Source organism: Phyllopteryx taeniolatus, chromosome 5 (assembly GCF_024500385.1).
Source record: "Phyllopteryx taeniolatus isolate TA_2022b chromosome 5, UOR_Ptae_1.2, whole genome shotgun sequence".
Lineage (NCBI taxonomy): Eukaryota > Metazoa > Chordata > Actinopteri > Syngnathiformes > Syngnathidae > Phyllopteryx > Phyllopteryx taeniolatus.
This window is the reverse complement of record NC_084506.1, coordinates 7,195,407-7,211,282: the sequence shown is the minus strand read 5'-3', so window position 1 is coordinate 7,211,282 and position 15,876 is coordinate 7,195,407. Positions and strand designations below refer to the sequence as shown.

The 15,876-nt window shown below is 45.3% G+C and overlaps 1 protein-coding gene across 3 annotated transcripts; it reads left to right on the top strand.

Moving 5' to 3' along the window:
* The first annotated feature begins 1,142 nt into the window (after positions 1-1,142).
* On the top strand, positions 1,143-15,452 carry slc7a10b (solute carrier family 7 member 10b). Of its 3 annotated transcripts, none has more exons than XM_061775048.1 (11): positions 1,143-1,323; positions 3,216-3,420; positions 5,661-5,812; positions 10,005-10,130; positions 10,224-10,377; positions 11,591-11,714; positions 12,046-12,149; positions 12,216-12,306; positions 12,402-12,551; positions 13,108-13,285; positions 14,692-15,452. In XM_061775048.1, exons 1-11 carry the CDS (start codon positions 1,221-1,223, stop codon positions 14,811-14,813), a joined length of 1,509 nt encoding a protein of 502 aa, XP_061631032.1. In that variant the 5' UTR covers positions 1,143-1,220; the 3' UTR covers positions 14,814-15,452. The 3 variants fall into 3 exon arrangements, with proteins under 3 accessions (XP_061631032.1, XP_061631031.1, XP_061631030.1); XM_061775047.1 differs by having other exon boundaries at positions 12,216-12,312; XM_061775046.1 differs by having other exon boundaries at positions 10,005-10,377; positions 12,216-12,312.
* The last annotated feature ends 424 nt before the right edge of the window (positions 15,453-15,876 follow it).

Below are 15,876 nucleotides of genomic sequence, written 5' to 3'. Positions count from 1 at the left end.
AAGGTAAAGGTTCTAAGACCATCTCCAAGCAGCTTGAGCTTCCCGTGACTATAGTTGCGAATATCTTCCCGAAATGTAAGATCCACGGGACTGTAGCCAACCTCCCCGCCGGACATGGCCGCAGGAGGAAAATTGATGACAAATTGAAGAGACGGATAATACGAATGGTAACAAAAGAGCCCGGAACAATCTCCCAAAAAATTCAAGGTGAACTCCCAGGTCAAGGTCCATCAGTGTCAGATCGCACCATCCGTCGTCATTTGAGCCAAAGTGGACTTCATTCATGGGTGGACGACCAAGGAGGACACTCCTGTTGAAAATAAATGATAAAAAAGCCAGACTGCAATTTGCGTAACTATATACTGACAAGCCACAAGGCTTCTGGGAGAATGTCCTACGGTCAGACGAGACAAAACTTTTGGACCTGCAGGGCATATCAGCTCTATGTTCACAGATGCAAAAATGAAGCATGCCAAGAAAAAAACACTGTCCCTACTGTGAAACATGGCGGAGGCTCTGTGTTGTTCTGGGGCTGCTTCACAACATCCGGCACAGGGTATCTTGAATTTATGCAGGGTACAATAAAATCTCAAGACTATCAAGGTATTCTAGAGAGAAATGAAAGCTTGGTCTCAGTCGCAGGTCATGGGTCTTGCAACAGGATAATGACTCAAAGCACTCAAAGCTAGAAACTCCCAAGAATGGCTAGCAACAAAACATTGGACTATTCAAAGCGGCCTTCTATGAGCCCTGATCTAAATCCTATCGAACGTCTGCAGAAGAAGTTGAAACCTGCTGTCTGGCGAAAGCACCCTTCAAACCTGCGATAACTGGAGCAGATTGCTCATGAAGAGTGGGCCAAATTAGCTGCTGACAGGTGCACAAGTCATTTTAGTTTAGTACATTTTCATTTATTATTACTTTTGTCAAGTTATTTCTGTGACCACTGTGGGTGTTTCTTTCATGAACCAACAATTTTGTCCACGTGTATGGCGATAATGGGAATGTGGGCACTTCCCGGGCTGTCCCCGAACGCCTCACGGTGAGTTGCGCCTATTTAACATTCAAGCCTGAGCAGCCGCAGGTTGTTGCGCAAGCGCGGCCCATTGAGAACGCCTGAATGCTGAGAGAGGGGAGCACAGGGAGCGCCGCTGGGAGCGAGCGAGTCTGGAAGAAGCTACAGTGGGAGCGAGAGTACGGGCGGATCCGGGAAGGCCGACATGGACGGGCCACCGCCGCCGCGCGAGGACAGAACCCGGGTTCCGGACCGCGTGACCCTGAAGAAGGAGATCGGCTTGCTGAGCGCCTGCACCATCATCATCGGTGAACCGTGTACTCGTCGTCATCATCAGTAGTCAACTAGTGTTTCTCTTAACACCGTAAAGCGTCGAAATTGCGATGGGGTAAAGGTCAAGCAGAAACGCAGGGACTCGGAGTCCCTCACTTCCTGTCTCGTGAAGTTCATCCAGGCTGAGGCCGCGTGTGCTCGTGTAACTTTGAATTAAGGACCAGAGTGCACGAGTTTCGTGTGTGGGGATCAAATGAAAACGATTCCAAAGGTTTGTGAACGTACAGTGCCGAGAAATAAGTATTTGCCCTCTTCTCAAATGTCTTGTTTTTGCACGTTCCCCACTTTAATGTTTAGAGTCATCAAACAAATGTAAATATCAGAACCCAATTAAATAGAAAATGCCGTTTTCAAACAGTGATTTTGTTTATTGAGAAAAAAACTTTGAAACAGTACTTGCCCCCTAAACCTAAGGAGTGGTTGGGCCATCCTCAGCACCAACAACTGAAATCCAGCATGTTCTAGAACCAGCAATGAGTCTTTTGCATCTCTGTGGAGATATTTTGGCCCACTCTTCCTTGCACAATTCTTTGAATTCAGCAAAAATTGAGGTTTTTCGAGCATCAAGAGCCTTTTGAAGGTCAGGCCACCGCATTTTAGTCGGATTCAAGTCCAGACTTTGACGAGGCCACTCCTAAACCTTCATTTTGTTTTTTTTTAAGCCATTCGGAAGTTGACTTGTTTGTGTATTTAGGATCGTTATCCTGCTGCAGAACCCGGTCGAACACGCTGGAGTTGCGCCGGTCCCAAAAATATAGTCTAGTATGATCAATATCAGTTGGACATTTACAGCTCATTGAGTACACCCAGGGTGGTACTGTGGTTTGCACATCCGCAAGGTCGGGGTTCGAATCCGGGCCTTCCCGCCTTCCCGTGTGGCGTTTACGTGTTCTCAAGTGGTTTCGCTACGTTGAAGCAAATGTAACACACCACTAACATTCTTTCATATCAAGTCTACAACTAATAGACGTCTTCGCCTGTCTGCAGTTGAGTCACTAAATTCCCCTGTGGCCAGTATTTGACCACACCGCAGGCTACTAGTGCATGATACTCACCTAGTTTGTCTTTGTAGTATTACTAGTAAGGCTGACAGTATTAGCGTATCAGTAAAAGGCCAAAAGTGACACCAGTAGAGGAAAAGGTGTTACGAGTAAGACAGTCATTTTACTAGTGCGCTGCATTGTCATACTAGTGAGGACAAAGAGCATACTAGTACATGCGCCTCAAGCTGGCTATACAAGGATATCGAATAAATGCTGAAACTGCTTTAAAGTGTACTAGTAGACCAAAAGTGGCACTTGTAGTGAAAAAAGGTTACTATGTGAGTAGGGCCCGACCGATAAATCGGCCGATATTAATTCTTTTCAAATCAGCAAAAATGGGCCAATTTTTTTGAACACATGAACACATTACAACATAAACCAAACGTAAAATGACATTCAAACAAAGGTTTCCCCGAAAAAAATCTGCAAAATAATCAGATGACTGTTGCCGATTTTTCCCACTACTGTAAAGTTAAACAAATACTAAAGTCTTGTAAAACAATAAAATGCTCTGCCTCTAATTCATATCTTTATTGTTGTAAGCGTTAAGGTTCCAAAAGAGAAGTTCTTTTATTCATTCTATATTTTTTAAAAATTAATCAACCAATTAATTGTCTATTGGAATTTTATTCTGCCAAATATCGCCTTTTTGCCAAAAACAACAATCCAGATCGGTGGGGCCCTACTAGTGAGACAGTCGTTGTACTAGTGCGCTGAATTGCCTTACCGGTGAGGTCAATGAGCGTACTAGTACACGGCCAAGTGCGCGCACTAGTAGGATGTGAACTAAATGCTGCAAGCGCTTTCCGGTTGCTCCTCCTCAGGGAACATCATCGGCTCGGGCATCTTCATCTCGCCCAAGGGCGTTCTGGAGCACTCGGGTTCGGTGGGCGTGGCCCTGCTGGTGTGGACGCTGGGCGGGGGCGTGGCGGCTCTGGGCTCGCTGTGCTACGCCGAGCTGGGCGTGGCCATCCCCAAGTCGGGCGGCGACTACGCCTACGTCAGCGAGATATTCGGAGGCCTCGTGGGGTCAGTTCCGTTTCCCCCGTTTACGTGCAACTCACACTTTGGTCTTAGCGGTGCCTCGACTTGCCTTGACTCGACTCGGTCGGCTAACTCAATCGCTGTCACCGAGGGAGGAGGGAGGAATTAGTACGTCACCTGACAACAGGAGCCAAGGCGGTGGAAAGTATCTCAGAATAACAAGAAGATAAAATAGCCTTTATTAGTCCCACAATGGGGACATTGGCACGATTTCAGCAGCAATAGCGGAGACAGGAAATATCCAAATAGATTGCAAGAGAAGTACAGTACACGAAAGCCGTCATTTATTCATGATTACGGTTATAGAGGAATGATCATGTTGTGAAATTGAACAGTATGCAGAATTATTTGCATCCGATTCTATAATATACTGCAATAACTGTCATGTTCTTGGAAGAGTTTATAAAAATAGGACAACATGTTCTGGAAGTGAATTTGTATAAATTGGCAATTTGACCAATCAATGGCATAATTACTTCATTCGATGTTTTCGGCTTTTGGTTTCGGGCCTTTAGGTTTTCTCATTTAGGTTTCCGTTTAAGTTCCGGTGAAGAATTTTTATTTCGTTCCATCATTACTTTTCATAATGTACAATATTTTGCAGTGCTGTTTTTTTTTTTTCTTATTAAAATACACGCTACAACAATTTTGGGGGGTTTGTTAGAACGGATTAAAGGCATTTTGAATTCATGATTACAGATAAAAGATGGTTTGAGATACGAGTGTGGTCACGGAACAATTGAAACTCGTATCTCAAGAAATGAAATGAATTGCAATGCCATTCATCGGTTCCAGCCCCCGCCTCCAGGAAATACCCAAACGTCTAGCATGGCATTGTACAAAAAAAAAACAATCAAACGGAAAATAAAAAATTGTTGTTAATGGCATAAAGTCAAAAGTCACAACAACAAGAGTAGTGTTGTGTGTGTGCCCTGACGGGGCGTGGCCTCGTGAGCGCCACCCGGAAGACGCGTTCCGTTTTCAATCGCAACTTCAATTTGACTTTTTGTCTCGCAAAACACAAAACAAAAAAAATGGCAAGTCAAGGTACCGCCACTGTACTTCATCAAAGCTAATGTCCTGACTTCACTGTACGTACTGTCAATCGTCTGGTACTGGTTCCCATGGCAACCTCTTTTTTTGACCTTCTTCAAGACAACGACGTCATACACGCAATGGACAGTTAATGACATCTGCCTTTTCCAAAGACAACAATAATGTATTCCTGTAAGAAAAAAAAAAAGATTATTATTGTGATCCCGACTGTTTCTCATATTTTGACCATCTCATAGGATAACCATAATAATTAGGAACAACTCTCGTATTGGCTCTGACGAGATCAGGAGCGGGCAAAGGACGGCCCACGGGCAGCGCCCGCAACGGGCTGCGTTCTTTAATTACCCAGACTGCTGTCATATTTTTGTATTCATTTAACCGTTTTTTTTTTTTTTTTTAATAATGGGAGAATTCAATATTTGCTCAATTGATTTATTGTAAAAAAAAAAAAAAAAAAAAAGATATTCATTAGCAAAGAAAATGTTCTTTAACTTAACTAATATTTGGTTCATTTATTAATCATAAATAAAATTTAAAAAAAAAACAATGTACAGTGTGCTCTGATAGACATTTAATTGTATTTATTCTACTCATTATGAATGAATGCCAAAACTCAGATCTTACCAAGTGAATTCCTCGTGAAAAACATCTTACTTTACTTACTTTAAGACAGTTCTGACTGTTTTCCAAATTTTCATAAAAATGTTCTTTTATTAATGGATTTCTTTCAGGGACAAAATGTCTGGAGAGAAAAATCCGCCAACAGAACTTTGCTATGATTCTTCCAATACGATCTTTCTTGTATCTTAAAACTTTTTGTCTTCCATTTCGCAACCAGTCCCAACTGCACTAGAAATAAGACCAATTCACTCGTATAATGTCATTTACAATTCATCAATTGACCAAATATTTAGATGAATGATTAATAAACAATGAACAACTTTTTATTTCATGAAATAATTAGCTAATTCATTTCAACCGAATGATCTATCATTAACGCAATTGAAAAATGAGAATGACTTCAAGTATCTTATTATGATGGCAAATTGTTATTACCGTTTATTACACACACATTTGAACTGGTTCTTTTTTTTTTTTTTGCCGGTCAGTCGGGCCCAGATACGTCAGGCGCTTGACGCGGCCGCGCGGCTGTGCTGTGTCGCCGTCAGGTTCCTGTTACTGTGGAGCGCCGTGCTGATCATGTACCCGACCACGCTGGCCGTCATCGCGCTCACCTTCTCCAGTTACGCGCTGCAACCCGTCTTCCCCGAGTGTGCGCCGCCGTACGCCGCCAAGCGGGTGCTGTCGGCCACCTGCCTCTGTGAGTCCCCTCGGCCGCCATGTTGTCGTCGTCAGAAGAAGAAGAAAAAAAAACCTGGAAAGGTCCCGTGCCATCAAAATCTAATTTCATTCCAAAAACTTTCTTGCCTGTCGCATCGTGCCACAAAATTGTCTTGCCTGTGAGGCTCGGAGAATCAGATCTATCCTTAACCCTAACCCTACATACACGCTACAAATCCATAAAACCGCATAAACCTAAAAAAGGTGAACACACTTGGATTACTTCATATCATTTCAAAGACACACTGCTGTGCTTTATGCATAACACTGGTCAAAATGAGTCTGTGACCTCGCTTACGGTTTAGCGAGTGAATGCGAATGCTCACCAAGAGCGCTCGAAAAAGGAAACGGCAGGCTTCGAAATTGCCAACGTTGACGTGGTTTCGCCAATGAATGTTCAAGGAGCCGCCCGCTCGAATCAGGAAAAAAGTGGCTGCCAAACTCGAACCAGTTGAGGAAGAAACCCCTTCAATTTATATTTGGAGAAATTCCACAATTGTGCTGCGTTAAGTTAGTGTAAAGTGGAGGATAACTTTGCAAACGTGAGCTTTCACACACTGCTGGAAGCTGGCCGCTGCCAAGCCATACCGATACAGTATTATCTAACTAACCAACTACCGGAGACAAATTCCTTGTGTGTTTTTGGGACATACTTGGCAAAAGAAAGATGATTCTGATTCTGATTCTGATTCTGATTTTGATTCTGATTCTGATTCTGATTCTGATTCTAATCTAACTGTAAATGAAAGTACACAAGAGCGGAGGCTCGGAGCCACAAGATGGCGTGATATCGGCAACAACCAATCAGAGCAAAGATGATCTCCAGATTTAAATGAAGGAGAGCAAAGCTTATTTACGTATTGAATTTTAATGAGGAATCCGACCATCACGACTGCTAGGTGTAAAAGACCAGCTCGAATAGGTTGAAAAAGGCCATCCTGGGCATTTCCAAGCCAAATTCTCTTGCAAAGCTGCTAAAAAAAGGTGCGAGTTCTTGTCTTGTTGGATCTCAGAGCGGATTTTGATACAATAGATCATAACATACTGTTTGTTGAACAGGTTGGAAATGTGGGTAGGACTCAATAGAACAGTCTTGACGTGGTTCAGGTCCTACTTGGAGCAAAGGAGTTTTTTCGTGACCATTGGCCGTTTTGAATTTAATCAAATGACATATGGGGTCCCTCAGGGGTTAGTTCTTGGACCCCTTCTGTTCAGTCTGAATATGCTACCCTTAGGTCAAATTCTTCAGCACGTTCATGTGGATTATCATAGCCATGCAGATGATACACAATTATATCAAGCAGTGTCTCAAGATGACCACAGTTCAATTGAGGTGTCACTTTTTGTCTAACACAAATAACTGGATGAACATAAACTTGATCTACTAGAACAAAGAAGTCAGAACACGTTACTGCAGTCCCTACACTGGCTCCCAGGCAGCTTTAGAATAGACTTTAAAGTACTGTTACTAGTCTATAAATCACTAAATGTCTTAGGTCCTGAATACATGAAAGAAACGCCAATGGAACATAAACCCAGTAGGGCTCTGAGGTCTGCAGACTCAGATCAGATAGTGGAGCACAGAGTCCAAAGCAAACATGGTGAAGCGGCATTTCTCTGCTATGCTGCACACAAATGGAAGAAGTTGCCAACAGAAGTCAAGTCAGCCCCGGGTGTGAATGTTTTTAAGTCCAGGTTAAAACTCTTCTTTTTTCTCATTCATTTTAGAGCATTTTCAGCTTTTTTTTTCACAAAGTTCTTTTTGGGTCAGCTGTCTTTTATTTTTATGTACTTTGTTTTGAAATGTTTTGAGTCATTTAAAGCACATTGAGTTACCTTGTGCATGCAATTTGTTAAATAAATACATTCAAGTCAAAGTCAGGTGGGGTCAATGCCAAATCCAAAGTCCTAAAAGTGGTGTCTGACTGGTGTCAAGTCATGTGACTGGAGTCCCCCACCTCTGCTAATTGGTACTTGCGGACCACTAATCCCTCCGTGTCCATCCACACTGTGTCTTTCTATAAATGGCTGAGTGGGAAGTCATCATTCTTGGCAGAGCCCGGTGAAAGGTGAGCGTGGTCTCGCTCGGGGCAAGGGAAGTGGTGTTGCTGGTGGTGGCGCTTGTGGGGTTTCTGGTGGGGCGGTCACGTTTTGTTGGTCCTTCGCAACGGAAACAATCAGTCTGGCGAGGCTGACAAGCATTTCTTTGTGCCGGAAAGCCGGACCACCGTGAGAGCACATGACACTGATGGATGAGCCCCTGGCACAGCGCATTCCTCAAACCATGGAGACCCGGTCCCCACAACACCGGGAAGCCACACCAACTGCACACTCAAGATGGAGGGATGAAGCAGAGAATGACAGGGGGACAAGAAGCCTGTCAGAGACAAATGATAGATGGACGGAGTACAGGTACATTAGGGTTCCGATCGGGAGTAAAGGAAGCACAGAGGCAGTAAAGATGGACGGATGGAGCAAAGGAAGGGTGGAGGACAAGATGATGAATAAGAAGGGGGAACGGAGGAGGAGAGGAAGGAAGGACAAGCATTAGTATGTTAGAAGGGAGCAGAGTGGGGGTGGAGGAATGGAAGCATAGAGGAGAGGAGGGAGGTGAAGAGTACAGCAGACCCCTGCTTGTCATGGGGGTTACTTTCCAGACCACCCCGCAATTTATTATTTATATACTGGATATTTGAAAGCTTCATGCATACACAGTATCGCCAAAAAGATTATTGCATGTGAGGTTCAGGTATGATATAGGTCCATTTGGGGACACCATCCACACATTGGACACCATCGTAACTGTGACTGTGATCGTGTGTATGCCTGGTCTGTTGAGTGACGTGGAAGTGAAGCCTAGGAGGGTGTACTCTGTCGGTCGCTATTTGCTGGCTATAGGTTTAGCCGCTCTGGTGTTCAGTGAAGGCATCGGTCGAGCCTACCGGGAGGTGTGCTAACACAAGTGTCTCTGGTGAATGTATGTATTTGCTCTAACTAGTCATAGTAGGCTATATTGAATTAGCTAACAATGTTCACTTCCTGGAGAGGTACAGTTGAATCATACAGTTACTCAATTGTCCCGTAGTGTAAAATAAAAATAAAAAATCCACGATGCATTGAACCCGCAATAAGTGAACAGCGATATACCGAGAGATAACTGCAGTTGAAGAAGGGAAGGGGGAAGGAAACAGGAAAGATGGAAGGATAGAGCAAATGAAGAGAGGAGGAGAGGATGGGTAAAGGAGGAGCAGGGTGGAATGAAGGAGGAGAGGGAGGATGGAGGAGAGTTAGTATGTTGGAAGGGATGGCAGACGGACAGAGGGGAAACGGAGGGATGAAGCAACAGATGAATAAAGCAGAGGATGGAAAAAGTTAGAAGATGAAGGGATAGTGCAAAGGAAGAGTGGAGGACAAAATGGAAGGAGAAGAATGGTGGAATGAAGGGTGGGCAACAGTCTTTTTGAGAGTGGGAATATGGAGGGAGGGAGCAGGGAAGAAAGGAGGAAGGCTAGTGGATGAAGTATTGGAAAGATGGCCGAATAAGGGGAGAACGAGAGGTGAAGCTGGACAGGAAGGAGAGGAATGATGGAGGGATTGGAAGAGTAGAAGAACAGGGAGAGGGAACAGGGGACGCATGAGGGATGGAGGAGAGGGAGGCTGGAAGACAGGATAGAAAAGAAGAAGGAGCAGAGGAAGGATGGCCAAGATAAGATAGAATAGGATGGAAGAAGGGATGAGTAGCAGAGGAATGATAGAGGGGTGGAGGAGAGGATGGATTGATGGATGGATGGAGAGAGGAGGATGGAGCAGAGGAGGGACTGAATCATGAAGGAAAAGAAGGATGGAGGAGAGGAAGAAGAGCCACTACTCATAGAGGATAGCTGATGATGCTAACGATGCTAGTGTGTGTGTGTGTGTGTGTGTGTGTGTGTGTGCGCACGCCGCCTGCGTGCATGCATGAGTTTGTGTGTAACGGTGGAGATCATGCGCCGTCAAACCACACCGGGATTGGAACCCGCGCTGCGGCAGTGAGAGCGCCGATTCCTGACCACTGGACCACCACGGATGCTGCGTTCAGTGGCTACAAGATAAATCAGTTTCCGTGTTGTGTGATGAGCTTTTATGGCAAGTGGAATTAGATTACATTTGAACTCCGTTCCATGTGCATGCAGTGCTGCTGACGTGGGTGAACTGCTGCAGCGTGCGCATGGCCACCAGGATCCAAGACGTGTTCACGGTTGGTAAGCTGCTGGCGTTGGGCCTCATCATTGCGGTGGGTGTGGTCCAGATCTTCAAAGGTAAACATCCTTTCCCCACGCGGTCTCCTCTTCTTACTCCGGGAAGACCGCCGGCAGCTCACATCTTTCGGCATCTTCTTCTCGGCCCGTCAGGGAACTTTGAGGCGCTGACTCCTCAGGTGGTCTTCTCCATGGACCGGACCCCTTCGGTGGGCCAGATGGCGCTGGCCTTCCTGCACGCCTCCTTCGCCTTCAGTGGATGGAACTTCCTCAACTACGTGACGGAGGAGGTGGTGGATCCCAGAAGGTGACTGCTGTTGCTACTCCAAGGCAACTGGAGTCTTGTTGGTTTTGGAAGACAGTTCACATTTGATCCAAAAGGTTTCTTCACTACTAACTCTTCTGTGTGGAGTTCCCGTATTTATGTCTCTGGGGGTTGTTCTTGCTGTTGCCAGGTGTGGCCGGAGAATGGTTATTCTGCATAAAGACCATCCTTGTGGCATATGGTTCGTTTGGGTCAACTTCATCCATGGAATGAGAAAATCTTTGAGGGAGAGACATCAGGATATTGTTGCAAGCTGATGACAAGCGTTGGCGTATATCGTCTGTGTTTTCTGGCTTTTCTAGCGTGACAAAGATGGCTTCTTTCACTTCTCTCGCAAACCAGCAGTCGTCTCTGTCCGGATTTTGGACATTGTTGTCGTCTTTTCAAGACGCAAATGAACTGCTGCCTCTGGACCTCAAGAGGCTGCCCTCCTTCACGCTTGTGTAGGGGTTGCTTGGGGTCGCCAATGTCGAGGTCCTTGCACTCCTCACTACTGCACTGCATTGACAACATGGCTGAGTTTGCTTCTAGGGATTTTGTCCTTGGGGTGAACCAGCTTTTGTCTGAGGCTGTTGCTGTGTTTGAAATGGACTACTATGTTTGGAGAAAGTAATTCGGCATTTCTCTGACGACCACACTCCACCTCCTGTTTCTATTCTCAGTCTCGGGTGTAGTGGCCCTTCTTCTCCTGGTGGATTTGCCAAAGGCCCAGTTAGGCTCCCTACTGTTAGTTGGAGCATTCCTGATGTGTGTGTGCTCCCTCTGTCTTTCGTTTTTTGTAGTTTGGATCTTCTCGGCTTAGGGTTCTGACAGTCCTAATTTGTGTTCTGTCAAAACATCTCGCCTCCAAAGATTGGGCACGAACGTTCCGTTTGCCACCAGTCCAGTGAAGGACTGGTTGTTATGCAGAACGGTTGTTCACCAGTCACACTTGGCAACAACACCAAACGACAACAACAACCCCGATATGACCACGCACATAGGACACCACCCCTAGAGATATAAAAACGGGAACTCCACACCTAGGATTCAGAACTGAAGAAGGCTTTTAAAGGTGAAACATCTTCCCCAACCAACAAGATTCCAGTTGCCTCTGTTCAACTTTTGTCGATTATCAAAAGCTAGATGACTGACAGTCTACACAGATGTTGCTCATTTCATGTTTCCACTCTGTTCCTGCTGGTGGTGTGTTCAGGAACCTCCCTCGCGCAATCTACATCTCCATCCCGCTGGTGACGCTGGTCTACACGCTGACCAACATGGCGTACTTCTCGTCCATGTCTTCTGACGAGCTGCTTTCTTCCAACGCCGTTGCTGTCGTGAGTCTTTCTAACACATCAGCGTCAATGGTAACATGGCATCGACATGTCGCAAAAACAGAAGGTAATTCTGAGGCCCTCCGCACACCGAGCGATGAAAACAATGCAGTACAGTGTATGTGGAGCCTCAAAACATTGTTTCCTAATAAGAACACCAGCAGTTTATCCGTTGCAGCGAGTTTGTATATGTACGAGGGTCAATCGGCAGGTGTGCTGGTCTGAGTTGCCGATTGTCTTTTTTTTTTTGTCAATTCCGGTCAACCGCTTCGCTCGGTTCGCGGCAGGCCAACAAAAGATAGAGGTGGCCTCACTGACCATTCCTCTTGTTCAGACGTTCGGAGAGAAGCTGCTGGGCATGTTCTCCGTCATCATGCCCATCTCCGTAGCGCTGTCCACTTTCGGTGGCATCAACGGCTACCTGTTCACTTCGTCAAGGTGAGTGGCACCTCCTGTTTGCGTTTCCCACGGCGGCTCGTGCGCTCACCACGTTTGTGCCGACAGGCTGTGTTTCTCGGGCGCGAGAGAGGGTCACCTGCCTAGCCTGCTGGCCATGATCCACGTCACCAAGTGCACGCCCATCCCTGCTCTCTTGGTCTGCGTACGTTCAAGCTCGCCCTTCCCACACAAGTGTGTCACTTCCTGTCCTCTCTCATGAAAGTGTGCGTGCTTGTGTCTGTGTGTTTGTAGTGCACAGCCGCCATGGTGATCCTGTGCATCGGGGAGACACACAACCTGATTAACTGCGTGTCGTTCATCAACTACCTTTCGTACGGCGTCACCATCGCTGGCCTTCTCTTCCACCGCTGGAAGAAGCCCAACCTCTACCGCCCCATCAAGGTGCTTTCTTTTTTGTCGTCTCTTATGTTCTTTCTTTTCCTTTTGGCCACGCAGAATGGTGGATCTGTATACCTGTATTTGCATGCCGGTACAGTTTTACTGTAGGTTACCTGGAAGTCAGATTTGTTTCTATATGTTGACCAGGAAGGCACCACTACACCCTGTGAGGAAGGGAATGGAGAAGGAGCAAATAGGACAGGACAGGGACAGTGAGTGAGGCAGTGCAAGGACCTGGAAGGAAGGGATATAATGGGTAGAAAACAGAACAGGACAGCACGGGACAGGAGTGGGCAGGACAGAACAGGTAGTGAGCCAGGCAGTGCCACCCGTGGTTAGTGGGAGTGGCTATCCAGTGCCAAAACCTCTGAAAAGAATTTGAGAGGACAGTCCAGGAAGTTAACATAATCCGGTCTGTGTGTCACAATTGGAGAGTGCCCCTACACCAAGCGACTAAATCCTAAAATCCCGTAGGTGTGTGTCTACAGAGACTAGTCAATCAACCATCGCCGCCTTCTATTCTATTGATCGTTAATATCATGAATGGTGCTTCCCGCAGGTGCATTTGGTGGTGCCCTTGTGCTACCTGATGTTCTGGGCACTGCTGCTGGGTTTCAGTCTTTACTCTGAGCCCCTGGTGTGTGGTGTGGGCCTGGTTATCATGCTTACCGGTGTGCCCGTCTACTTTCTGGGCATCCACTGGAAAGCAAAACCAAAGTGCGTCAACCGCTTCATTGGTGAGTCACCATGACAACAAACCTCCATGCACTACATGCTAACATGAGTTGCTGAAAGGCACATCGCAAGCAACCATACCCGAAAAGACACAGGAACTCTGCCGTTTTGGTGTGAAGCAGCTATTTTAGTGACCATTGGTGGGGGTCCTTGCCTCTTCCAATTTATTTAAAAAATGCAAGAAGCCAGTTTTACTTAGCAACATGAAATTTGGTAGAAATGTTTACGATGAGTAGACCCACAAAAAAAGTCTCAAGAATCCATGGCCAAAAAGACACCAGGAGTCTCCCATTTTGTGAAGCAGTCATTTTATAGTTCCTTTTTAGAGACAAACTTGTCAGCCTCATTTAACAACATGACATTTGGTAGGCATGTCTGTCATGATAGACCCCCCCCAAAAAAGTCATGTTGAAAAACCCAAACCAGGTCTGCCATTTTGGTTCAAAGTGGCTGTTTTAGGGTCATTTTGGCAATTTTCAGGGGTCCTTTAAAGAACTCGTCGTTTGGTAGCAACTCCTTGAATTTCTTTTTTAGTTCAGCTCCCAAAGCCAACTTCACTTAGAAACTTGAAACTTGGTTGGCATGTCCAAAATGAGTAGACCCCAAAAAAAGTCTCAAGAGGCGATGTCTGAAAAAAAACTGAGGAAATCTGTCATTTAGATTTCAATTAGCAATTAAATTCCAGGGATCCTTCAAAGATTAACTACTACCATGTGAAATTTGGTCAACATTTTCTACCATGACAATACACCCTCTAAAACATTTCGAGAAAGCATTCCTGCAAAGACTCAGGAAGTCTGCCATTTGGGTTTGAAACGACCACTTTAGGCTAATTTACCGTAGTCCTTCAAAGACAAACTTGTCCTCAAGATTTTGTCAAATTTTAACCATTTTCGAAGCACGTATACTATTAGCGACAGACAAATTGCGCTATTGGAGGGATTCATCATTGCATGTTGGTGTAGAATGGCAATGAAGTTTGCTAACTTTTAGTAGTGGCTCATGGATTTTGGGGAAAATTCAACCCGCGAAGCCAGTTTGATTTATCATCCATCCATTCCCGACACCACTTAACCTGTTCAGGTTCGTGGGTTGCTGGAGCCTATCCCAGCTGACTTCAGGCAAAAGGCGGACTGCGACTTGAACTGGTCACCAGCCAGTCGCAGGGCACATACCATTGAGACTCACATTCACACCGTCACTTAGTGGGAACTGAACCCACACTGCCTGCACCCAAGTCAGGCCAATGTACCACCATACCACCAGTAGCTTAGTTTGACTTAACAACTTGAAATTTGGTACCCGTGTCAAACAGGTAGACAGATATATAGTGTGTTGATGTGAAGTAAAAAACAGGCAAATGAAATGACGATCGTTGGTTCGTAACCTTGCTGTTGTTGTCGTGCAGAGACGGCGACCTTGGTGGGCCAGAGGTTGTGTTTGGTGGTCTTTCCGCAGTTGGAACCCATCGAGGTGGCCGAGCCTTCCGAGCGGACGGACCCGGCAGCCAGTTCGTCCGCTGACTCCTAAAAATCAAAAGCATATCTGTGTTTAGATTTCATGCAGGCAGCTTATCCTGCGGTGTGCGGTAGCGTCACTGTGTGACATTTACGGACTTCAGCCGACTCGACGCCTTCTCTTCCTTACAGACTTTTGCACGTTGTTTTATTTCCCAACACACAAACTTGTTCAACTTGTTCATGTTTCCAGCATCTCCTCTACTGGAAGATGGCGAAGTCACTCACACAGCATCGTCTCGGTGGCCGCTGACGATTCAAAATGTACTTTGAATTGCTGTAAACTAACTGAATGATTCGATTTGGATGGTAGCACATTTATAAGTCTTTTCTTTTCTATTGTATGTGTTGAATTCAATTGTCCCTTTTCATTCACTCTTCGCGGGTCACCGTGGGCCGATAGGAATATGAGTTTGTTCAGTGTTCCCGGGGGACTCGTTTGACTGTTGCACAACGCACGAAGCAGGGCGAAGAAGTGTGTAATAGTGTTCTAATAAAAGCTGAAGTGAACGAACATAATTATGGCTGGCTGACTGCCCGTTCGATCCGCTGCGCAGTGATTCTCAAACGTGCACTGGCGCAAGTAGTGCTACAGTTCAGTACAGTTCACTTCTATTTACCTTTGAAGTTGAATAAATAACTATGCATTGAATCTTCCAAACTTTTTGTTTTTTTGGAATATTTATTTTGCTACAATATTTTATTTGTTAAAAACTTTTATGTGCAATACAATTTTAATAGAATTATTATTTAAGTATTTGTTTTTAATTTTCATACATTTAAGCGCATAGTTCATGTTCAAACAGCGGCTTACAATAATATGAGAAATCCATTTTAGGAATAAAAGCCCTTTCTCGTTCTTGTTGAACATAACCTACGACTAGCTACTACTCTACAATATTTTAATGTTGGTTATGGTGGAGTTTTATGTTTTTTTTTCGGTGGTACTTGTGTAAAAGGTTTGAGAAGCACCGCTGGAGCGTATAGAAAACACAACCGAATGAAACATTGCGCAACTGCTTCTGTTTGAAGAAAAGTATTTCAAATGCAGTCTGAGATCATGTTCGTTTACCTTT

Coding starts and splice junctions, on each gene's coding strand:
- slc7a10b (XM_061775046.1), top strand. CDS start 1,221: ATGGACGGGCCACCGCCGCCGCGCGAGGACAGAACCCGGGTTCCGGAC. Junction 12,150..12,215: donor TACCTGTTCACTTCGTCAAG/GTGAGTGGCACC, acceptor TTGTGCCGACAG/GCTGTGTTTCTCGGGCGCGA. Junction 13,286..14,691: donor GTGCGTCAACCGCTTCATTG/GTGAGTCACCAT, acceptor GTTGTCGTGCAG/AGACGGCGACCTTGGTGGGC.